General features: G+C 38.5%; 2 protein-coding genes across 2 annotated transcripts; one reads left to right on the forward strand and one right to left on the reverse strand.

The window, feature by feature from the left end:
- The first annotated feature begins 1,186 nt into the window (after nt 1-1,186).
- On the forward strand, nt 1,187-21,881 carry plin6 (perilipin 6). The gene is made up of 8 exons (XM_007249830.4): nt 1,187-1,299; nt 2,927-2,960; nt 3,105-3,303; nt 4,097-4,179; nt 4,648-4,885; nt 6,349-6,551; nt 15,659-15,925; nt 18,376-21,881. Exons 2-8 carry the CDS (start codon nt 2,937-2,939, stop codon nt 19,108-19,110), a joined length of 1,749 nt encoding a protein of 582 aa, XP_007249892.2. The 5' UTR covers nt 1,187-1,299; nt 2,927-2,936; the 3' UTR covers nt 19,111-21,881.
- An 860-nt stretch (nt 21,882-22,741) lies between these two features.
- zgc:171704 (RERG_RasL11_like domain-containing protein) lies at nt 22,742-24,584 on the reverse strand. The gene is made up of 4 exons (XM_007249675.4): nt 24,405-24,584; nt 24,234-24,287; nt 24,056-24,132; nt 22,742-23,724 (listed from the first exon to the last, which is right to left on the reverse strand). Exons 1-4 carry the CDS (start codon nt 24,517-24,519, stop codon nt 23,314-23,316), a joined length of 657 nt encoding a protein of 218 aa, XP_007249737.1. The 5' UTR covers nt 24,520-24,584; the 3' UTR covers nt 22,742-23,313.
- Nucleotides 24,585-25,804: the final 1,220 nt, after the last annotated feature.

Below are 25,804 nucleotides of genomic sequence, written 5' to 3' on the forward strand. Positions count from 1 at the left end.
TTATTCATTCACTTACTTCTCGTGGTTGTGGCTGTGGCAGGACTGAAGCATACCACAATGACTGGGAGCAAGGCTGGGATATCCCCAGTGCCAGTTCATAACTGGAAATCACACACAAACACACACAAACCTGGGAGTTTTTGAGATTTTGGAAAAAAAAATTGAGCAGCCAGAGAAAACCCACACAAAAACACACCAAACAAAGACTAAAAAACATTTAACCTTAGACAGCACACACACTACCCACTGGTACCCACCACTCCAAGACAAAGTGTTCTATTTAGGGATGGGAATCACAAGGCATCTTACTTGACGATATTATCACAATACATTGCCAACTGTAACAAAGACTACTTGCGATACTTAATATATATCACAAGACAATTCTCTACAATACTTCACAGTATCTGTGTTTCTGAAGATGATAAAATACTTCTAAAAAATCTAAGCCTAGGAAGTTTCACAGAATTTGACAACCTATATTTTACTTATTCTGCATGTTTATGAGATGTGTAAGTGTTTAAGACCTTTTAATGTATAAAGAGGTTTTAGTATTTTTTCAATACACTAAAACTAAGCTCGAGCCATTTAGGAAAGAGGCAAGATTCCTGCCTTACAACCAGTGATTTAAGATGGTTTAGGCCCCACCACAACCTAAACCAGTAAGAAGCGAATAATATCATGAATGAATTATATTCTTTAGTTCAGGTTTAAAAATATAACCTTTCCCCCTTTGATAATGACTCTATCAAACATCAACACTTTCACAGAATTAATAACTGAAAAAAATGTTGCCCCAATTGCATTTAATCAATGTCAATTTAACAACACAAAAGCAAAAGCAGATATACGTATTTTTCTCGACAGTGACACTACATTACAGCCAATAGTTTATAACAGCCTCTTATTCCTTTTAGGCCCACAGAACATCATTTCACAGTAACACAGAGCGTACTGAACATCTGTGCTCACATCTTGCCTTTTTTGATATTAGTGATGATCCTGTAAAAATGTCTGAATGGCGACTTACGCACATATCAAACACTCGCTGATTATAAATGCATCATGTGTACATCTAGCGTGCAAATGGAGAAACCATTCAGCAGAGCTGGATTTCACAGCTGCCAGCCAACAGGAGGCTTTAAAGAGGCAGAGAACAGCAGAGAGAGGAAAGAGAGAGGAGAGGAGAGAGGAGAGAGAAACAGGCCTGCAGACAGAGGCCCAACTATCTAACTGCAAACTTTCCTAATACATCATATTGATCTCCTAAGGACAGCATCTACTCCAGTCAACTAACAGGTAAGAATAGCTGTTCACATTATATTTAGATTGGTGGTGTATATAAACATACACCATAAAAGTACACCATAAGGCAAAATCCTATGAAACTTGGTCACCTTTTATAACATATTTTGAAGGTTTTGGTGATATGAGTGAAACTTGATATTCCTGTATTGTATATCTCATACAGTAAACTGGCCCAGAATGGTATCTTGGCTAAATATTATTTTATGGAGTATGTATTTGAAGAAGAAATGTAATTTTTAACGGAAGGGAAAGGCTTAAATTGTGCCTTGGGATAAAGGGTGTGGAAAAGAAAGAAGCTTTATTTATGTATTTATGTAATTGTGAAATGTTTGATGTTATAAACATGCAAAAGTAATAAACAGAATATACTAAAGTATGCAATATTACCATGTTAAGTATATTTTATAAAATATGCTTTAATGCATTTTTTTTTACAAGTGTATCCTTGAATGGAGATTTTCCATTGAAGGGAAAACTGACCCTTACTGTCCCGTAACTGATTTTGTTACTAAACACAGTCAAGTCAAGTCAAGTAGTTTCATTGTCAATACTGCATATGTACAGGACATACAGAGAATTGAAATTACTTTACTCTCCTTCCCCAAAATTACAGCAAGTACAGAAAATAGATTTATAATACAAAAGAATGGGAGACACTATATGTACAATACAACAAGGACACAGTAGACATATATGAGACAGAAAACAATAGTGCAATAGTGATGGGGGGTGAAAATAAGTTATATAATGTAAAGAATGGGAGACACTCTATGTACAATACACAAATAGAGATACGTAAGATAGAAGACAATAGTGCAATAGTAATGGAGGGTGATTTAGATGGGATGACAGTACAAGTATAAACAGAACCCGTATGAGCGCATAAAGTTCTTAAAGTTCACAGTTTATGGGGAGTTAAAGTAAGTAATGCAGTGTGGGGTGAGTATAGCAGTAAGAAGTGAGAAGTCTGATGATATTTTATGACATATATAGATGCTATATGGACAGATGTTGCTCATTTGGGTGTCGAACAGTCACCAGTCAAACTGTGTCATAATCAACATTTAATAAAAACATCAGTCTGTAGTCATTTCTGTGTTCTTTATAAATCAGTGCTATTACAAAAGAGTGTGTTCTGCTTTGTTGGAGTGACTGTCTCTACTATCATTCTAGAGAAACTGTTCCACTGCTTCACAGCTCAACACTGAGTAAATATATACCTCTGTAGTCCACACCTGACATTAGGCATGGTACCAACAGGTTTATATTTACCAGCTCCAGAGATTCATATTCTATAAAAAATAGGTGTATAAGTAGCTGAATGCATTAATTTATGTAGTGTACCTTTATCTAAGCTCGCAGACATTTGGCTGCTGGAAGAAGTGTGAAGAGTGTGGTGTCAGTAATCTTAACTGGATTTCCACAGTGTGTTGGCAGAACATAGACCGGTATTATGATCCGCTGGCAGCTGACTGCCTCATGCGCAGGAAGCACAAACTGTGGAAAAAGTCACACAAAAAAAACAAGATAGAAACTGTCCATAATCAGTGAGTTCATGAACTGACGAAACGTCTGGGATTCATACACAGCTTCTGTCTTCTCTCCTTTTCCTCCACAGAGGCTGAGAGATGTCAGAAACTACGAACAGTGAGGTGAGGATCCGAAGGTCAAGCTCAGCTCTGCATTCTCAGCTTCCTAAAGCAGATTCAGACCATTGTAGCATGTCTTTCTGCTACTAACAACAGTTCTATACACTGCAGTTACAGTGGAGTTATGTCTCTCTTTGTGTCTCTCAGGGAAATGCACTGAAGAAAGTGGTGAAGCTTCCACTGGTCAGCTCTGCTTTCCAGATGGTCGGGGCCATGTATGTGGGGGTCAAGCGCCGTTACCCGCTGTTGGGTATAGTAGGTGGTGTGACAGAGCTGAGCGTCCGCAGCATTTCCTCAGCAGCCAGTCAGAGGACAGCTCCCCTTCTAGAACGTCTGGAGCCTGAAAGTGAGGACACTATAACTCCAAACATAAACAGCATATGCACAATCATTACTGTTGGTTTCCAGGAGAATTATCTTTAAATATTCTGTAGAGACTTAAACAAATTGTTTTTTTTTAGGTCTTATCTGTCATCTTTCTTTCAGAGTTTAAGGTTCATGTCGTATTTAGTATATGGCAATATGAAGATTTCAAATATATGATGTATATTGGATTTTAGGAATTTCTTTTCTATGCAATAGGTATTTAATATGTGATATAATGTACAAGCAAGCCTATTTATATTTCCTATTTTTAAATATGGGATACATATTTTAGCTGTGCATCAACATACACTATATGGATAAGGGTGTTCTGTCTGAAACCAAAAGTATTAAAAAGAGTTCATTCTGATTTTAACAGTCTGTAGTGTCCACTTTAAAAAAATATTTAAAGAATTTCTGTGAGAATGTATATTGGCATTATTCTTGGTGCCAAATGGTTCATATTATTTGTCCATGACAGCCCATCATTAGCATGAGGCTTATAATTGTAAACTGTTGAAAAGTTACTTGTTACTTGATAAACGACTTGTGGGTCATCATTTTGAAACAGTGAAGGTGATTTAGATGCTTAGAGGAACCTTTAAGAAACGTTTTAATGAAGAAAAATGTTTCCTATATAGATCGACTGTGTTTTAACTATATGCACTAATTTTAGAACTAGAATGTATCCCTTGTTTTGTTTGCTGTTGCTTATCTGTTAGCTGTTGCTATGCACTAATGAAACTCATGTGTTTTGCTCTGCCTTATCTCTGTAGTTGGAACCGTGAATAGTTATGCTCTTGTTGGTTTGGAGCAGCTGGAAAAATCCTTTCCCATCCTTCATCAGTCAGCAGAGGAGGTGAGAGGCTCATCTCCAGATGTAATAATACATTCTTTAAAATAAGGCTTTCAGTGTGGCAGGGAAAATGTATTGACTTTCAAGCTACTAGACCATGGCTTGTGTCATCAGAAGGGTGCTTTAGATTTAACATTAAATTATACACTTCACTATGGTTCAGAGTGTGCATTACTGTATAGTCATTAAAACTTTAAAGTATTAATAAAGCAATTTAAAGTAAGAGCTAATTCAGTTCAAACTGGGTCATAATCAACATTTGACAAAAACATTATAGTCTGTGGAGATGTATAAGGGACATAATAAAAGCAATGTAACAAAGTGGCTAGCTGTAGTACTAAATATGATTGATCATGGTTCTATAAAGAACGGCTTTGTGAAAGAACTGCAGTTAGGAAATCTTATTTTCCCACCTTTGTTCTGTAATTGTTTTGAGACTTAATATAAGTATTGTTTGACTTCTTCACTCAGGTGATTGAGCGCCTGAAAGACACATTCTTTCTGAGGCTGGATGATGTGCAGTCTCGTGTGAATGTGGAGCTGGATGGCATGGTGGACAGGTGGGAAAAGGTGCTCAAATTCACTTGGGAGGTGCTGGAAGCAGCTCAGGCTACATCAGCAGGCCAAGCCCTCACAGCCGGCCTGGATGAGCTCCTCAGTCGCTCTGAGGAGGCTGTGGACTACTACCTACCACTGCCTCCAACCCTGCGTAAGTGAAAAACACCACAAGGGGGCACACAAGCTCTATTGAAAATATGCTTAGAGAAAAAAACTGAGCACTGTCTCAGAGCATGTGCTGTAACCAATCAAATCAAATACAGCAAATCATTCTGTTTAATTGGATTTAGTGCACTATGCTCAGTGTTTTACATACGAGTTTTTTAGTTATGATGTGCTATATTGTGGTATTGTGGTGTATTGTGTATTGTAAAACAATATAGTATAGTAAAGCACAGATAATCTATATTCAAACTATATGAACTAGATGGACAAATATTGGGGCACCTGCTTATTTCGTAATTCTTGTAAATGTAAGAATATGAAAAAAAGAGCTTATCCTGCTTTTGTTGGAGTAACTACTGTTTCTACTGTCAAGGGGAGACTTTCGACTAGTTTTTGGAACCTTGCTGTGAGGATTTCATTGTATTCAGCAGTTAGTAAGCATTAGTTATCTTTCCCCAACTCCCCAACTAACCGTCCAAAAGGTATTGGATAGATCACCATCCCATCACTCACAGAAAAAAAGTTCCTCCATGCTGGGGCCTTGCCCTCAATGCCCTCCAGCCCACACCCAGCATTAGGCATGGTGCCAGTAAGTTTATGTTTATTTGAGTCCTGTTCTGTTTGAAAAACGTCTCTACAGGGAATAAACAGGCTCTGTGTGTGTGGATTTACACGTCTTTGTCAAAAGTAGCTGAATAGATTCATTAAAAGGCGTGTCCACAAACATTTACACCTAAACTGTAGCCCATACTACTAACCGGACAGTACCTACATAACTTAATAAAATAGCTTAATACAAACACAGTCTACACAGTTTATTTCATGTACGTTACTATTTGGCTTTAGTGTTGGCAATTCATCAACACTCCTCACTGCAGCAGAGGTTGTGTGAGTTGATCTGACAAAACATGACAACGAGTGAATGTGAGTGAATGTGTGTGTGTGTGTGTGTGTGTGTGTGTGTGTGTGTGTGTGTGTGTGTGTGTGTGTGTGTGAATATGTAAATGAGCGTGCACGTGTGGGAAGTGAATGGTGGAGGAGGTTGTAAAAAATTGCACATTTTAATCACATGATACTGAGTCACTTACTACTTACTGATGATTTATTGTCATTAAAGGGGCATTCATGCATTTATGCCCTTTAGCTAATGCTCTTATCCAGAGTGACTTACAAGGTTATTCCAATAACAGAGGTGGGCCAATGTAGCGTTAGGAGTCTAGCCCAAGGATTCCTATTGGTGTAGTGCAGCATTCAGTCACCCAGATCTGGAATCGAACCCCAGTCTACCCCAAGATGTGGTAGCTTACTGGCAGGTGGTGGTTTTATCCATTGCAAAACAACCAACCACAGAATTGTACTTTATATATTTATAACAGTTAGAAATATTGTTAGATGAATCCCCAGACACAAACCATGCCACGACTGACTGATCAAATGCTTGTCCTCTAGAGCGAGAATGGGAAATCAGAGTACAGAGCTATGAGGATGAGGAAGATGAAGAAGACGACGATGATGACGACAGGGAGCCTCGGATGTGGATGCGTATCCGCTGTCTGCTGTTATGCCTGTACCTTCAGATGTACCACAGGTTCCAGAAGCTGAAGGAGAGAGTGAACACTGTGTTGGAGTTTCTTGGAGAGGCTGCAGAGGTGGTAGGCCACTCACCCACTTAATCTCAGCATGGTCACAAACAAGAACACAATATATTTGCATTTGTCAAATTTGCAAGAAACATGCAGTTGTGGGATGAGCTGCAGAGCTGAGTATGTGCTTCTGACACTTGTGTTTAGCTTCTGGTGAACATGGGTCCTGCTACAGCACATGCTCAGCTCTGCATGTATGTTCCTTTGTGGCACCATTTAAGGTGAAATTAACAATTGACAATTTCCTACAGTATAAATCTTTGCCAATAAGCATTGTTACAGCAAACAAATAATCTACCAAACACATATTCCCTTACTTTCTGTGCTATGTTTAGGTGTGTAGTTGGTTTAAGGTAGAAGTAATAATACTAACCCACAACTAGCCTAACATTAGACAAGGCGAGCACATTCACCATTTCTCCCCTTAACCCATCCGTGCAGTGAACACACATATACTAGTAGGTACTCACAAACAAACAATGGACAGTGAGCACATGTGCCTGGAGCAGTGGGCAACCTCAGGAGGCACAAAGGGCCCAACAGGCCCACAATCCTATCATCAGTAACCCAGTGCACTAATCATTAGGGCACCTCTATCCCAAATTCCGGATTAGTTTTGTAGTGGTTACAGCATCATCTGTAGTAAATTGTTTTGCAGTGGTGGCAGTAGTTAACCAGGTTACTGAAGACTGAGTTGTGGGTTAAATAACCGGGTTTGGGAGTTTCCACTGTTAGGCCCTTGAGCAAGAGCCTTAACCCTCATTGCTCCCCAAGCTCCAAGGCCACCCACTGTATGTGTGTGTGTATTCACTGCACAGATGGGATGATGGTAGAGGTCACATTCCATCTGTGTCAAACACAAATATGATTAATATGGATGTGTTGTCCTGTCTAATATAGGTAGTAAGGCTAGTAGTGGGCCACCTGCTAAGCCTATTACAAACTTACAGTAGTACTCCCAATACCTTATGTTCTACACTCTCTTTGAATATGAGGAAAATATAAATAATTTCCCAGAGGTTGAGTGTATGGGTTGTTTGATTATTTTAAACAGACTAATTGTATAGCCAAGCAATCTGCTAATAATCCATGGGTCATGCTTTTATGGTCTAAAAAGTTAACACAGCTTCTGTTAGTGTGCAAAAAGATTACTTTAAGTGACCAGGAGCACTTTAGGAGGCTGTTGTGGGCCAGATTTCTGAGAAAACCCGGATGCAGTGTGCTAAGAAAGTCATTTCATCTGTATTCTCCACAGTTCCGCATTTACTTTTCATTTGATCATTTGTGTATCAAATTATTAGATCAAACATCAAAAGCTGCTAGTGTTAAAAACATTAAAGATCTAGGCGATTACCACAAAAATAAGCCCACTGACATGGAGATATTTATTTATTGTGTAATGACGGCCTGATCACATTCTAAAAAGGAATTTATTTTTTACAGATTGCGTCAGACGTTAAAATTTCACAGAATGTTCGATGTTTGAAGATCCTGCACCCAAAATATCTTTTTGCCATCTCCTTTTTTTGAGGGTAAAAATAGAAAGCGCTACGTGCCCTCCACCATGCTCCAGCTGCTGAAACTGCCCCGGGTATCCCTGTGGCTTCCTGTTTGAGAACAGCATCTAAGGCTCATGCTGTCTGTGCACGACTCACTGTAATTACGTGTTCTTGTCCAGGTCTCCTGGGATTCACTGATGAGAGATAAGGTACCATGAGGGCAGACATATTGCACGTCGGACAAAGTTAGCAATTACAAGTCACACTGTCACCTCAGGCCTCCACACAGACTGTGGGGGGCCTTTTCTTAATGAAGCCACTCTCACCTGTCCTATAGAAATGTCTTATCTGCAGAGAGGCACTTCATGTTTGGGTTCCAGGCTAGATTTATCTGATGAAAAGCTGTGATTTACTCTTTTACTCCCTTTCTACTGTAAGTCAGTGAATCGTAAAACATCAGCTGTGTTCAATAGATTACAAGCTTATCCTATGCATGATGGGCTTGTTCATAAGAAAGAAAACATCAGGCTTTTAGCTATGGAATTGTGTTCCTTTCAGTCAAAGAAAAATAGTAAAAAAGACATGGACAACACATTTGATATGACAGACATTTTTGTTTTGGTGTAGAATGGAAGGAAATGGAATCACAGCGTTTATGCTTTATACAGTTATTGGGATTTAACTGCGTTTGTAGAAGCCACTGTAACCAAAATATTTTTTTTTTCTTTTGTTTGGCATTCTTTTAAGATCTCTTTGCTTTCTTTTGAAAACTCCTATTTTAACTTTTTTTTTTTGAGATCCTGTTTTTGGCTATCTTTTTTATTTTATTCTTTAAATATCCTTTGTTACTGGTTACCCCTCTACAAAGGGGTAGATAAGGGTAGTGATGCTTGCCATGGCCTTATATACTAGTGCCAACAGGTGTGCCTGATTTGCACTGATCACTTCCTGGAATTTTGGAATTTGTAGTTTTCCTCTGGGTGACAATATATTTTTGTCTTCACTTTCTATGTCTCATAATCTCATAAACTTCTCTGGGTTTCACTAAATATAACATTTTTTTTCTCTCATGAGTTTAGCTGTTACAATAATATAAAAGTGAATGAACTAAAACTAAAAGTCCTACAGTCCTAATCAAATTAGGACACCCCATGAAAACCTTGAGAAATTTAACAGAACAAATAAAACTGAAAGATAATTTGTAAAATGAAATGAATAGAAATAGATTTTTTAGTGTTTAATGTTTATGAATAGTTAGAACCTCGGACATTTAGTTTGTTTTGCTCCTAGAGACCTTCAAAAAGAAGAGTTTTATATGTGTACAAAGTTTGTCACTGTCATGTAATAATTTAGAAGTGGAGAACATTTAAAACACCTGGCAGCATGGCCGGATCAGGCTTACTAGCAAGTTCCGCCCAAGAGTGGACTATATCATAAAAAATATCATCATGGTACCTACAAGTAGCTCTTGCTGTCGTTGATTTTATAATACAACATCAGAAAAAGACTAAACAAGTTAGATTTTTATGGGAGGTGTGCAAGGAGGAAACCCTTCTCTCTAAAAAACATCAGGGCAAAAGTTAAACTAAAGTTAGTCAGAGAACATCAAGACAAAGGACTTGTGGAACAGTGTGCTTTAGATACAATCAAACCCTGATTTTTGTCCACATGATTTTAGCTATAGAGTCTTTTCCTGTTATCAAGATGAGAGGGGTTGGGGGCGCCGAGTGGTCCAGCGGTCTAATGCGCTGCCACTATGAGCGGGAGGTCGCAGGTTCGTGCAGCTTTGCCATCAAGCTGCCGGCGCTCAGAGGGAGCAAAATTGGCTCTGCTCCCTCTGGGGTGGGTAGATGGCGCTCTCTCCCCATCAGACTTAAGGTGGCGCTGGGCGGCACGAGGCGTCTGTGAGCGGATGAATCGGAACCTAGCTGCTGTGCTTTCCTCCGAGCGCGCTAGCTGCTCAGGCAATGATTTATCCGCAGCAGCTCGAAAAAAGGGGTGATTGACTTCACACATGTCGGAGGAGGCGTGTGCTCGTCCGCATCCTCCAAGGGTCACGGGCGTCACCGGTGATGGGGACACACAAAGGGGTGGGACAATTGGATATCCAAATTGGGAGAAAATGGGGAAAAATCAGAAATAAAATAATAATAAAAAAAAAATAAAAAAAAAGATGAGAGGGGTTAGCAATTACTGAAATCTGAAATCTACATTTGTTTAAAAGAAGAAGAAGACCACAGTATATAAACCATACTTGTGCTGGACACAGTTGGACTTTAGCCTTCGCTTTTAACATTTAACACGCAAACAGTGATACATTGAGAACAATTGTCCGGAGCAGTGGGTAGTCATTGCTGTGGCACACAGAGAGCAGTAGGGGTTGACAACTGAACAAGTGGCCCAACAGTGGAGGCTTGCCAAACCTGAGTATTGAACCCACAACCATGTCGTCAATGCTCCCTGTTGCCTGTTATTATACAGTATTATCTTAACTCAGAATGTGAAACATTCATCTACACATGAGATGTGCAGATGAAACACAAATGAATAAAATGTTGTGTGCAATGACCAGGGGTTCTTAGCCTTTTTAACTGTGCGACCCCCTTGCAGGCTCCAGAAACTTTCACGACACCCCATCCCTGTTACAGTGAAATCCAGAAATCAGGCAGAGAGTGTTCTGTGAACCTCTGTTTAAGGGCTGCAAAAATCCACATTTCGAGTACTTTTTATCATATTTTCTTCCTTTTTTTCCTTCAAAAATGCTTCATTTTATTCCAACCTGGATTTGCAGAGCCATGTGTGAACCTGAATCGAGATTGAGATCGAACAGTCGAGTAGTATGCCGAATTAGTCAGTTTGAATCAGTGAAAAGAAAACTTTATAAAAAAGGGAGCTATTTTAAGCATGCGGTACCCTAAATCAAGTCTGATATTCAGTTTGAAAAACAGCACCCAAATATGATTTATCACAAATTTAGCTGAGAAAACGAGACCCCTCAGTAAGTATGTCACAACCCCCTGGGGGTTGCGATACTCTGGTTAAGAACCCCTGAGTTAGACTTTAAAAACTATATCTAGGCCTTTCACAAGAACTATTTTTGTTTGGATGCTATAATGTACCAAAAATGGTAAATGGTAAAACATTTTAGAACCATTCTATGCTGATGATGTAATGATAATATAATTTTGCTTTTTATTAATATTAGGATAATTCTGACTTTTTCGGAATTGGAATATAAAAAAGTTTAAAATATTTTAAATAAGTAAAAAATTAGTTAATTAAAACACAGTTTTAAACCGGCGTTGACAAACTGGCTTATTCATATTCATATTAAACAAATTCTTTATGCTAAAAACCTCATTGGCAATATTGAAGTCAGCTAAAATTATTGAAGTTACATTGATAATGCAATGATTTGTCCTTCCAAAGTAAATAAAGTCCACACCACAGAGTCTGTATATGGAACTAATTCTGAGCTTATGCTGTCTTATAATGACAGGTTTACTGTGAATTATTTTGGTATGTTTGTTTGAGTATCACTCTCATCAGTGGTCGAGATGCCCTTTGCCCCAGATTTTTTTTTGTCCTCTCTATATGAAGAACAGAAAGAAACAGAAAGACTTTCAGATTATTCTAGACACATACACACCCTCTGTCCCAGACTGTACCATGTGTTTTGGCTGCCTGAGAAACTGTTTGGACTAAGGAGAGTGGTGATTGAGCTGGGCACCCCATGGGACATGTGGCTACGTGCAGCTCTGAGCTCTCTGTACCCACCCAGACAGCCAAAACACAAATCTACAGATCAGAATTTACTTCTGAAGAAAGCCTTAGTTTAGAAGACCAGGCAATCCAGGCCATCACCCCTAGACAGCATGTACCAGACAGTGAACCTCTGTGAGGTTTCTGCCCTAACTCCGATGGTGGGAGTTTAAATTAAGTATTATTTTCATCAAATTAAATATTTAATTATGTGTTTTTTGAGGAACACTTTCCAGTAACACATATGTTTAGAAAGATGATTAAGTGATTAAATGTGCAAAGTGTTAGCCATAACATTATCAGTGTTTCAGCAGCAGATCTGCAGTTCGCAGGTGTGCAGTAGCTGATTATACTGACTCAGTGAAGCGTGCTGCCTTTGATTACCTGATTCAGAGGAGTGGATGGTGGAAACATAGAGATTCATCAGATTAGCAGTGCTGGCTACGTGAGGACTGGCCTATAGGATAGCTGTTTACTTAACTGTAGAGGCTTATATAATGTATAAGTAGTGCTGGGAGGTTAACTGAATTCATTTAATTGATCAAATTACTGTTTTAATGCAGTCTTCAAATGGAGATTGTACTTTTCCTAAACTGAAATACAAGGAGATTATTTTATCACCTAGTTCAATATAAAAGCTGCTTGTTAGGTTGATTTGGCTACTTAGCTAAATTAGACTGTTGTATTAAAATATTAATTTTATGGTGCTCGCAAGGTTCGGACTCCTTAGAAAACAAAAGTAAAAGAAACATTAGTTTGCAGATTTGATAACCTGTAATTGTGATGTTTGTTACTTTTTGAGACATCTTCTCTTTATTGAGAATTTAAGTGATAGACCAACAAAATGCAGCATATAATTGTCACATTTTAATCAAATAAGAATCTGAAAAGTGTGATGTGCAAAAGTATTCAGTCAATGTGTCAATACTTAATAAAGATACCTTTCACTGCAATTACACCTGCAGATCTTTTGGGGTATGTCTCTACCAGCTTTGGCCACCTCGAGACTCGAGATTTTTGCCTATTCTTCTTTGCAAAATAGCTCAAACTCATCCAGGTTGGATGGAGAACTTCTGTAAACAGAAATCTTCATGTCTTGCCACAGATGCTCAATGGGATTTAGGTCAGGCTTTGCTGAAAGGTCAATCTTCTTCCCAGTCTCAAATCTTTTGCATCATCCTGCAGGTTTTCTTCCAACTTATAGTTGCCCCGTGGACAGATTCTCCCATCTGAGCTGTGGATTTCTGCAGCTCTTTCAGAGTAACCATGGGCTTCCTGGCTGCTTCTCTGACCAGTGCTCTCCTTACAAAGTCCCAAAAAATACTCACTTTACTTTTTGAAAGGGTTTAAACTCTAAATATTTATTTGATTTACAATTCTTTGCACATACATACTCTTTGTAGCATTTTCTAAGACAAATGATTTGTCCAAAACTTTTCCTATTACAAACCTGGCTAAAGAGTTCCCAGGTGGTTAAAACTTTGATTCAGCTGTACCCATGACACCAGTGACACCAATAAAGTACCAATAACAGAATTGGTATTTTTGCTTATACAGTCAGTGTTTTTACAACATGACGTTAAAGCTGTTATTTGACATTATGCTCCTTTATTGTACATTTCTTGTCAGGGCCCATTGGGATTTGGCAAAATATCCAACATAATCGTCCATTACAGTTTCCTATGCTCCCTCAGTGGAAAAAAAACCTATTATTCTCTCCACCTCATAGGCTCTGAGGTGGCCTGTTGAGACATGTGGCAGGTCACAGCATGATACGCACGGGAGGTTATCAAGTTGGATAGGGGTTGAAAGGACTGAAGGAGCCTTACTGGGTCCTGCAGAGTCAGGTTGGAGTTTTCCCAGCAGTGGGGCAGTTTGTAATTGGGCCTGTGAGCCTGGGAGAGCTGCTGCTACTTCGGTTCACTTCCACTTGGCATGGTGCTCATTAGTAAAACCAGCAGACGCCCCAGAGAGACTGGAGTAAAGGGCAGAGGTATGAATCATTACACACCTTTCCAGGTGCATAACTCATGGCTGTAAGTTAGTGTGCATTAGTCTTATTTTTGACTTATTTGTTTTTAAAAATGTGTTTCCATTGTATTCCACAACCTTCTCACCTCCATCTCACCAAACTATGGCAGACGACAGGATGGCACGCCATGGTTATTCTTTGGTAGTGTCCATGTCCAGATTGCAGCCCCCATTAGGGTCCTGTTGGACCTAGAAGACAGGAAAACTCAACAGGATCTCCCCACCACATTTGGCCGACCCACTTTTCTTTGCACCAAAACTAATAGGGGTGAACTGGGACGTCAGCAGCATGTGCCTGAGTTCGCCAAACCAACCCCCCAGTTCCTCAGTGCTGTCGTCTCCTCTCACACTCACGTTGCCTGGCTCAGGGCCCAGCTGGGCTCCCTCCAAGGCCACGTGATGGCTTGGCTGTCAGTTCAATTTCAGACTATGTTGACAGCTTTGAGTTTGTGGCAAAGCACCTTTCGCTAAAAAAGAATGGAAAAGAATTGTTTTATTTACAAACTGAATAAAAAAATTATTAGGAACGAGATTACAAACTTTTAATCATGATAAGTGATTCTTAAGACTATATAAACTGTAATCACCCATGTATTCCGTTTATTTATTTATTTTTTATGACACACTTTCTGCTGCTCAAAGCCCTAAAAAATGTAGTCGTAGGCATGGGTTCTACATTTTTGTTTTCATCATGTAAACATGCTTATGAAACTACTCTAATCCATTGTTTATCAATCTAAACTTTAAAAAATATTACAAACTTAAAATAAATCTATATTAGTGCAATCTATAAGAGTGGTCCCATACTCAGCTGCAAAAACAAATTGTCACTAGCTTTTACAGCCTTTAACATTGACACCATGCAAATACAGTACAATATAGATTTCAAGTGAACACATAGGAAAAGGTAGCCTGAGGGGGAATGACTAAACATTGATGGATGCTGCCAAGAGCCAATCAGAACGGTGTGAGTTTTAACCTTCCTATATAAAAGGCACTCTAAACCTCCAAATCATCATTGGCCATGGAAATTAGTGGCCATGCCAGTTTGAACATTAACTAATAACACACAAGTATCACAAAAAATCATTTATTTGGGTTAAAAACATGTAAAAAATGTATTCTTGTTGTTAGGTGCAAAATAAAACCAACAACCACTCAGAACCATTTTTTTGGATTGTATGGTTGTTTGAATGTACCCACAAACATGCTCAAAACACCTTTCATCTCTGTGTTAGAAACATGAGTACGAGGGTTGTCACTTTGTTTCTCGAAAGTCCCTGACAGTGGTTTTAATGGTGTGTTGAGTTACAGTAATTTAAAATTTTAACAGAGTTAAAATTTATAATAATGAGTCTGAGTGAGATCTCGGCTTTGAGTAAGTACTCATTCTGAATGAGGAACTTGAAAAACATTTTTGTCTGGTTGTCGGGCCATGGGAAGAAATGCACGGGGCACAGTGTGCCCTGTTCGGCTGGAGGACAAGAATAATAAACAATAACAAAAACGGAGATGGTGGGGGGACCAGACAGAGAGGGAGAGAGAGACAGGATCAGAGGGAGACAGAGAGAGAGAGAGAGATGGACATATTTGGGACAACACGCTCGTGAAAACAGCTCTGACCATTTAGCGTGTTTCCCTGCAAACCTCCTGAAGCATACACTAATTGCATTCACGTTTTTGAAGCTGCAGTCATCCGCATGCAAACATTTAGTGGATGTGTGACCGGAAGCGATGGCATTTACACCCTTTGCTTGTTCACAAGGTCTTGTTTAAGGTGTGATTTGTCCTCACTGGTGTTGTCGTGCTGTGTTTGATGGCCAGGTGGGGCTGACCGGGCTGTTGGAGGGCGTGTGGTCGCTGCTGCAGCTGCTGCTGTCGCTGTACACGGCTCAGGTGCAGAGAGTGCAGGCCCTTCAGTCACTGATCCTGGCTCAGTTCAGCGCAGGTGTGCAGGCCCTGAAGGAGTTTCCAACCGTCCAGCAGCTCCTGACCCTGCCTGATCAGGTGCGCACTGTCATGGATGACCTGCTGGAGCTGGGCCAGATTCTCATCCAGCTCCTTATCAACACAACACCACTGTATGACCTGGTGAGAGAACAAAACAAACACACATAAACACACAATGGAATCAATTGTTAAATAAATCAAATAAAAAGTCACATAAAACTTGATTGATGATGCATTTATTCATTATGGAAAATTTGTCTAATGTGAACAATGCCTACGTAAGCATTGTCAAAAACGTGGGTGCACATCAATTTACAAATCGCAACTCTACAATTGAAAACATTATTGATAGGTGTTTATTATTAGCATTAGCTGCTATCCGCAGTAAGCGCCAGCTCTTTCGTTGTTCAGAGGCGAGTATAGCCTATCGGCCTGTAGCCTGTGAGCTTATCGTGTTAAAACAATCTACATGTGACAAATTTCTAGCTAATATCACCCTCACCTATTGGAATGCTCAGGGATCCTCAGTGTAGCTCTGACGGGCAGCATTTACTAGCTCTAACCGAAAGCTAGCGCTAGCAGTTAGCTGCTAATGCTAATATTGCTGCACCCAGCTAAAGTGGAGATCTAGAAATCTAAGCTGTAAGCTGTAAATAAACAGAAGCACTTTACTTACCCAAATAAACAGTTTTTTAGAAGAGAAGTCTGTGTAGATTAACATCCAGTGCTTTAAAATAGATTTAAAATAGATTTGTTCAAGAATTACAGTTTTGTTTACTTAGCTTAGCTTTACAGGTCTTACCACCCAGTGGCGAGACCTGCAGAATTAGAAGGAAAACATGGCGGCACCCCTGTTTTTATTAGTGTCGCATAATGCAACTTATAATCCAGTGTGCCTTATATATAAAAAAAGACCAGAAAATAGACGATTATTGATAGTGCGCCTTATAGTCTGAAAAACACAGTATGTGCATCTTGAGTTTAGTTAGTCCTGATTAGATTTTAGCCACATGTAGTCACACTCTGTAGTCAAATAGGTCTATGGTTAGTAGACAACTAACTGAAATCAGATTGTTGTGAGGGACAGATCAGGATATGCAAATTTGCTCATTATTCTGCTATATGTCCTGGTGTTACAGTTGTACTGGGAGAGATGGATGTGTTTATACTGTTTATGTGGCTCAAATTCGTCTCAGACCATCATAAAGTGCTTTGATCTGTTTTTAATTAGTCTTGGCAGTGTTTACACTGTATATTTATTCAGATATAATGTTGAAACTTAAAATGCATGAAATAAACAAATGTAAATGGGATCTTACATAATGATCAGATCACATTTTTTCTGTAGTCATTGCAGAAATCCAAGGCTGTAAACCCTGTATAATATTAGGTCACTAAAGCGTGTACCAGAGCATCAGAAAGGATAGCTTTATATTCAGCTTCCACGTATCTGTAAAGGAAAGTAAAGATGACAACAAAAAAAAAAAAAGATTAAAGACCATGCTCCACATTTGGCCTAAGAGCTACCAGTAGCACAGTAATATGGTCTATATTCAGAAAAAGCCCTAATAACCCTTGTTTTCCCCTAGTTTCTATCAAGTGCATTACCAACATGCAATCTGCAGTGCAATTTCAATCTAATGCGGTCTCCTTGTTCTTCTGAGATCTGTGTTCTAATTTAAGCAGAGTATTATATTGTACTGGATAAATGAAAACCTCTGTACCTGTACTTTACTCTTTGTCCCTAGGGAGCTGCATCTCTAGCTCTCTATTTTCAATTCCTTTTTTTAAATAAAGCAATTATACTTGCACGGTGTAATTGTTTTGAAACTGAATCATTTACAGAGACTCAGCCAAGTCCTATTCATATTTTCTTTTCATTGAAATAGCTTGTATTCCAAGCAGTGGCAGGCACTTGTGGTGCTTTAGAGCACTCTTGTTCTTCTTCTTCTTAAGCAGCAAAATGCAATACAAAAAAAATCTCAAATATTGCAAATACACTAATGAGAAGGCCCCTAAATCTATACTGATGTCTTGCATTTGGATATAATATGACAAAAATCTGGAACAATGATATGCCAACCTTAATTACAGCAACATTTACATGCTAAATATTTCATTTTGCAACAGGTGGAAACAAGCAAACATACTGTGAAAATACTGTGGCTGTGCTGAATATTTGTAGGGGGATTAGAGGTTCTTAGGGAGATCCTAACATCCTGGGGATGAGGGTTATATGTATGTGTTTGTGTTTATGGGTTTATTTTTGTCCACTTAGTTTAGTTGCGGCAGTTCCAGTGGTAGAGTTGGTAAACCTCTTGGTGTAAGTAAATAAGATAAATAAGGGTCTCTACCAGTGGGCTGCCAATTAAAAAAAAAAACATTTGTTTAAATAAAAATCTTCTTCTTTTAAAAAAAAGTTGCCTAACGAGACTATGGCTTGGCCTTGGTGATGCTGCAATTTTGAAATACTGACAAAATGACTCACATAATGGTAGAATTTTTTTGTAAAACACCCAAAATAATACACTGTTGAACTAAACAAATACCTGAATGATGCTGAACTAAACCGACCTATGTCTGTTCTTCAGATTCAGCAGTCTTCAGATCAGAATATGCCAGAATTCGAACTGCCGGATGGTGCGTCCCCTCGTAGCTCTGGCAACAGCCTTTTTCTAAAGGCTATGGATGGTCGCCCACGTCGCCGCAGAAGCCTTTATGCCCGTTATGCCCGCCGTAGTTCTGCCAGTGGCTCTGCCATGATTCCATCCCTTGCTCCAACTCCATCACCAGCCGCAGCTTCCACCCCAGCTCCAACTCCGGTCCCAGCTAAATCCATTTCTCCAGTTTCAAATCTAGAATCAACCTCAGGTGAAGCCATCATACCAGATCCAGCTAAAGACCTCATCCCAGATCCAGTTGAGACTCAAGATGAGCTTCCAGACCCACAGCCAAATGAGATCCAAGAAGACCCAGAGCCAGAGCCTGAGCCAGAGCCAGAGCCAACTGAGGATGAAGAAGACCTACAGCCGAATGAGAATGAAGATGACCACCCAGAGCCAGAGACAACCGAGAACCAAGTCAAGACACCTGATAGACGTAAGGGCAGTCTGAAGCAGGATGGCCAGCGTTCAGGCTCTGTGGAGCTGGATTCCCCAGTGCTGACCCCCTCTAACATGATCAGACGGCGCTCCTCTACCAGAGAGGTGCTCTTTTCTCCCATAATGCAGTTTGTCACTCAGAGCCAGAGAGCATTTGAGTACCTGAGCTCCGGGTCCTACACTGAAGACCAGGTCATTCCAGTGATAGAAAACAGTGAGCAATGAGAAATACCATTTTATTCAGGCATAACCATATGAATAACCATAGGCTGAAATGTGTAAAGTTGAGGGTTTAGTGATCGCAGAAAACTCAAGTGTAGAAATCGAAGTCTGTCGATTTTAAATTGCTGCAGTTCAGGTAGCCTACTTAGGTCCCTGTTTTCAGGTAACATTTCCTGGATGTGTTTCAGGCTGCAGTGTAACGAGACTGACCCAGTAATTGCACGAAGGTATGAAGTATAAATGCATTTAATCAATATTGTATACTAGGTTCCTCTATATGCAGTAACATGTATTTCCTGTTTTTAATAGAAATTATTGTTGAGCGCTAAAACAATTTAACCTGCTGCTTTTAATAGAATTCTCCTATTGATTGTTTTGTAACATATCCTTAATATCTACATGTACACTAGATTACATAGAGAAACATTAACCAAATTAAACTTTATATATAAAAAAACTGCTCCTATTGATTTACCTTACTGTAGGCTGAAGCCCCTACCCTACTTAACCCGTCCTCATTCATCTAATTCTTGCCTTATATTTGTGCCATTTATTACACCCTAAGAATTAATCATCAAATGATATCATTTGGAGCAGTGTAGTTGATCCAAAGTTATAATAATGGAAAAACAAAAGCCAGCAACCATCAGTGGTTCCAGGGAGTTTAAGAGGTTAGATAGATGAGAACTGGAACCTCAGGGTGGGAGACTGGCCTATCACATAGAATTACATCAAACATATCCCTACAGGAGACAAAATAAAGAAAAAAAAATTGCCACGTGTGAACATGCTCTTAGACATGTATATTAGATTTAGAACACAGTAGGATGTTAGTTAAGTAATTAAGTAAGTAGTTAACTTCATCAACAATTTCATTGGCTAATACATTTTGTATAGTCCATATTTATATTTTTAAAGGTTGACATGGCAGAGGGCTTGGGCTTCATTAATGGTGATGTGGAAGCTTTTTTAACATTACCTGGCAAATCAAATTAGTTAATTTTTGCTTTAACATTTATGGTGAGTATGTTTTAAAAAATATGAACTCTGCTCTGATTGGCTGACAGGACCTGCATAGTGAGGCATAGGGCCTGTAATACATTCAGTATTAGAGTTTCCCATCACTTTACTCTGGGACGTAGACCTATGTTTTTGATTATAATAAATTTATTTTATATAAACCTATATTGTCATAATCAGAATAACAAAGATACAAATCACACTTTGAAAAGTAGCACACATTAGAATGCAATAATCACGCAGCACACGTGAGCTCCTCCACTGGAGCTCCATTCTTAATAAAAAGTGTTTTTAAATAATAGCCCTGTGCTTCTTCCGTGTTGCACTGTTTACTAACATCATTTTTTAACAGATTTTGCTTAAAATTGGGCTCGGGCTCATAATGACACACAGTTCACACAGTTGGCCAGCATTAGTTTTTAGTCTTTTCGAAGTAACTATTGTGCCTAGCTTTTTAAAGGATTTTGCTATTGGGCGGGATGTATGTACATTTTGGGGCTTAAATAAAATAAGCCAGGACTGTTAGTTTTTTTTTTTTAAATGGTCTATTTAAAGCTCTGTTTAGGTTACCTATGATGATTTTGCCTTTGGAAAGAGAGTGTTTGATGTTTTAGGTTCACAATACATTACTTCCATATATCATGTATCATAAACTCTCATTACTCAAATATGACAAGGTTCATGCAGTTTTCTCTTCTAGGAACACACTAAGCAGAACTTGGCGAGCTCTGTCTGCCTTCTATTTATAAGCTGATTATATTGTCTAGTATATATCTCTGTTTTTTTTTAACTTGCCAGAGTGTTACATAACACTTTTTAAAATATATATTTTTCAAATACGTTTTTAAACAGATTATTATACTTCACTGAAGAGAGAGACGTGAGGAAATCAAGTTAATGTTAATTACAAATTAAATTGATTTTTAACACTAATCATGTACAAGTGACCGGACTTGGCTGCACTAATTCGCTCTCCCGCTGTAATGAGAAGATTAGAAGGTGTGCCATCTATTTTGTTTTCATCACTTTGTTCACTCATTCAGTTATTATTCAGAGCTTCAGCGTATCTGCAGACCAGCCAAGTACTGGATTGAACTAGAATACCAGTCAAAAGTTTGGACACACCTTAAATTCAGAGATCTTCCAGTATTTTAAAATGTTCTGCATTGTATATTAATACTAAAGTCATTCAAACTATGAAGAAAAATGTCGCTTAGATGACTGCTTTGCAAATCTTGGCTGAATTTTCTCAGTCAGCTTTATGAGGCTGAGTCACCTGGAATGGCTTTCAGTTAACAGCTGTGCTGAACTTCTCAAGAGTTAGTTACTTGAATTTCTTGTCTCTTAATGTGTTTGAGAGTATCAGTCGTAAAGTTGTGAAGAGGTAGAGTTGGTACACAGTGAATAGCTCTATTTAAGTAATGTTTTAATCCATATTATGTCAAGACCTACTCAATTAAGTAGAGAAAAAAATGTAAGTAATTTTACGGACTTTGAATGTATTCTCAACTGCAGTCGCAAAGACCATCAAAAATGTTATGATGAAACTGGCCATCATCAGGACCGCCCCAGGAAAGGAAAACTAAGAGTTACCTCTGTTTCACACGATCATCAGTGTTACCAGCCCTAGAAACCTAGAAAGTTAACAGTACCCCAGATACGAGCTCATCTAAATGTTTAACACTTTGGAGTGTTCCTTCATAGTCTGGATGACTTAAGTAATAATTTACAATAGAAAAAAGGCACACATTGAATAAAAAAATAAATATAAATAAATAAAAAATCTTTTGACTGGTATATGAACAAATAAATTAATAGAGAATATACTGTATGCGTGCATAGAACTAGTGAATCGTCAGGAGTTAATATTGAGTTACATTGTTTTGGTAAGGTCAGAGTTTGATGGTAGGCAGGTCACTGAGTTAACGTGGAGGAGGTGATATGGCACATAGCAACAGGCAAGATCTCACACCAGTGAGAGTGAGAGTGAGAGCAAGCTGTGTGGAGGTAGGAGTGAATGAGTAAATGTATGTAGGTGTTGGGCTGAATGGCACATTAGTCACCTATCCTATAGGCTTTCCGACCAATTCATCATATAGCTAAAAATCTTTGCTTTCCTCTGTTCTATTAATTCTGGTCCTTTAGCATTAATATTGTTTGATTACTTATATAAGTATAAAGCAATGGCTACAGCAACAATTATGACACATCCACCTGCTGATTAGTACTAAAAGATTTATAAATTTAAAATATCTGCATTAATCCATTTATATTATCATATGCACTTATTTGTGAATGTAAATGTACCCAAATGTGTTGACTTGTTTATTAACCATTTTAACGTATTCTTGAAAAAAAATCTGCAAGAGGATTCAATATGCTTACTTTGGAATAAAGATGCTAAAAGGTAAATGCTTTCTGCCCATTTATTTTATTAAATCACAAAACAAATATCTTTCAAATATTTATTTTTCTTATATTCAACATGTTCAACATTCAAATTCACAATTCTTTAAAAGAAAAAAAGAAAAATAAGTTGCTATTCAGTAGTCCATAAAGCACACACTTTTTTAGTTAGTCTTACTTTAGAAATCACAAAACAGAGAGCATAATAATTAGTGTGTGGTTGTTTATTACACATCTCATAATCTAGAACACAGTTACAGGAATGATGCACTCACCCTGACTTCTTAATGACAGGCATATAAGAAATTAACAGCCATTTATACAGATCATCATATATACACACCGTATAGGGTAATTCAAATCATTTTAAAAGCTCAAACATAGTTGTACACCTCTTGGTTCCTCCTAAAATACAAACTTCTTACAGCAACTCTGAGTCTGACTGTCTTGCTAACTGTGATTGGAGTTATCTCGGACTGTTTCTCTACTTCTTCAACAGAGACTTGGCTGTAGATCCACCCAAGGCCTTACTTCCACCTCATCAGTGCTCACACTGTATCTCAAGCAAACATCTGAACTTCTTTAAACAACTTTCTAGTGCCTTCTCTTGGGCCCTAAACTTACAAAAGCCATCCTGACTTAAACACTTGGGCCCAGAAACTCAGATCAGATCAGCAGTTTGCCCTGATCTCGGCCTCTTTGGCAATGAGTTTTGCTTTCGGATCATCAAGGATGACCTCAACAGCTTGTCAGAAACATCATCTTGGTGACTGAAGGTCTCTACTCTCGTTTCTTCCCGAAGACAGCAGACACACTCCTCACTATGCCCTTGATTCCGGCAACTCCCTTCTTGAGGGCCCGGGACTCTTTGATGAGCTCCAGCAGTTCATGGAAGACCAACAGCACGCCGTGGTAGGTTTCCGCGGCAGAGATCTCGAAGAAGCTGCAGTCGGCTGACAGAGCGAACAGCCTGCCCTCTTCGCTGGACACAGCTCTCTGGTGCTGAAGGTCCCTCTTGTTTCCTACAATGATGATGGGCACAGACGCAGAGAGCTTCCCCATCTGGCGGATGAGCTGCACCTGTTGGCGTATCACCTCGAAGCTGGAGCGGTCACAGATGCTGTAGACGAGGATGACCCCATCTGCCCACTGCAGCTGCTTTTCACTGATTGATTCGGTGGTCTCACAGCTCTGATAAAAAAAAAAAGACATTCAAATTAATATTTAGAATATGTCAGTTTCCTAGACCAGGTAATACAGGGATTAAGTGCAAGATTAGTCCTAGATTAAAGGTTACTTTTAATGGGAAATCTCTATTCAAAATGTTGTGTAGTCCAAGACTTGGGTTAATCTCTTATTGGGAAACTGCCCCATTAGGATTAAGTCTAGTATTGCACTACACAGCGTTAGAAATAGACATTTTTCATTAAAAGGAATTGAAATTTCAACATGGTCTAATGTCTGGTTCAATCCCTGATCCAAAAGTTGACACCATAACAGACAGTGGAAATGCAGGCCTCACCTGTGGATACAAGGAGTCCCAGATGTTGAAGGAGATCTCACGCCCGTCAATTTTGTCAATATGACTGTATATGGATTCTGTAAAAGTTAAGAACATCTGTCAGTACATTGATATAGAAAATATAACAAGGGCTATGAAATCAATCAACAAAATATATCTTAGACTACAAAAAACGTACCTATGTCTCCATATTCACCGATGAATCTTCTTGTGAGGAATCGGACAGTGAGAGCTGGAAAAAAAACCCCACAAAAACAAAACATGAACAGAGTGTTCCAGTTCATACACAAAACTTAAGAATCAACTGCAGAAAAATATAAAACTAATCAAAACTCAAGTCCAGGCTTACCTGATTTTCCAACATTTTCTGCTCCCAGCAGCAGAACATTGGCTTCCACCTTATGCTGGTTTCCGTCCATGCTCTTGCTGAAGTTCTGAGAGTTGGACTTGACCTGAACAACCATTGTAGTGATGAAAAAGAGTCTGAGCTGAAGCAGCACAAAGCTCGAGTAAACGATGAATAATGCTTTCTGCCCAGAGCACATCGCTGTTATATAGACAGAATGGGCGGGGCTAAAACAAAGGCGGTCTTTTCCACCAATCAGAGAAGCGCTACTGACTTATGTGTGTCTGTGAATCGCGTGCACCATTGCACTGGGTGTAAAAAAAAAAACTGCCGGGGTTTAGGGAGGACAAAGCACTGTGGTATTTGCTGTTTTCTTGCTGTCAGGTACCGTTATGGTGCAAAAAATGTGGCACTCCACTTATTGACACAAGACAGAAAGCAGTAAAACTGTCTACTTTTATGTAAAGGTGAAAAAAATAAAAAGAAAGACAAAAAATTAGCATCTTACACATTAAAATATGGCTTGCATCCTTTTTTATCTGCAATGCAAATTTGAAACGTCAAATATATCTAGGAAAAAAACTAGACCAGAAAAGAGAACAGAATCTGAATCAGCTTCTCTGATTTAGCTATTTATAGGTATATGTCTGAGGATAATAAACATTGTTGTTTTATTCTAAAAACTACGGACAACATTTCTCCCAAATTCCAAATAAAAATATTGTCATTTACAGCATTTATTTGCAGAAAATGAGAAATAACTAAAATAACAAAAAGGAAGCAGAGCTTTCAGACCTCAAATAATGCAAAGAAAACAAAATCATATTAAAAAGTTTTAAAAGTTCAGAATTAACAATATTTGGCATGTTCTCCTCCAACAGTCTTACACACTGCTTTTGGATAACTTCCTCTTGATTATATTTCAGAGGTTTTCAGTTTGGTAAAATCAAAGAATCTCATGATTTTTCAGTGGTCTCCTGTACATACTATTAACATTACAATGTTTTTTTTTTAATGCAGTATATCAAGGACAACTTAAATTACATATTTAAAGATTTTTTAAAAATGTTTACCTGTGCAGTAATTTCCATTTGGTATAAAAAGGCAATAAACACTCAGATTTTAATGTCACTTTGAGTATTTCTATTGATAATATAATAAATGTAAGTAAATATAAGTTTGTTTATACACAAGATATATTTAATTTATAAATGCATTTTACAAATATTTCTTTGAAATTAATTTAGCTGAGAGCAATGATATGGTGTAACCTTCCATTTAGAATAAAACCTGATAAAATATTTCAGTTTACTTGTTAAACCGCTGGGGTCCTCTAATCAAATCAAATCAAATCAAATTTATTTGTATAGCGCTTTTTACAACAGGTGTTGGCACAAAGCAGC

The sequence above is a fragment of the Astyanax mexicanus genome, chromosome 6, assembly GCF_023375975.1.
Source record: "Astyanax mexicanus isolate ESR-SI-001 chromosome 6, AstMex3_surface, whole genome shotgun sequence".
Lineage (NCBI taxonomy): Eukaryota > Metazoa > Chordata > Actinopteri > Characiformes > Acestrorhamphidae > Astyanax > Astyanax mexicanus.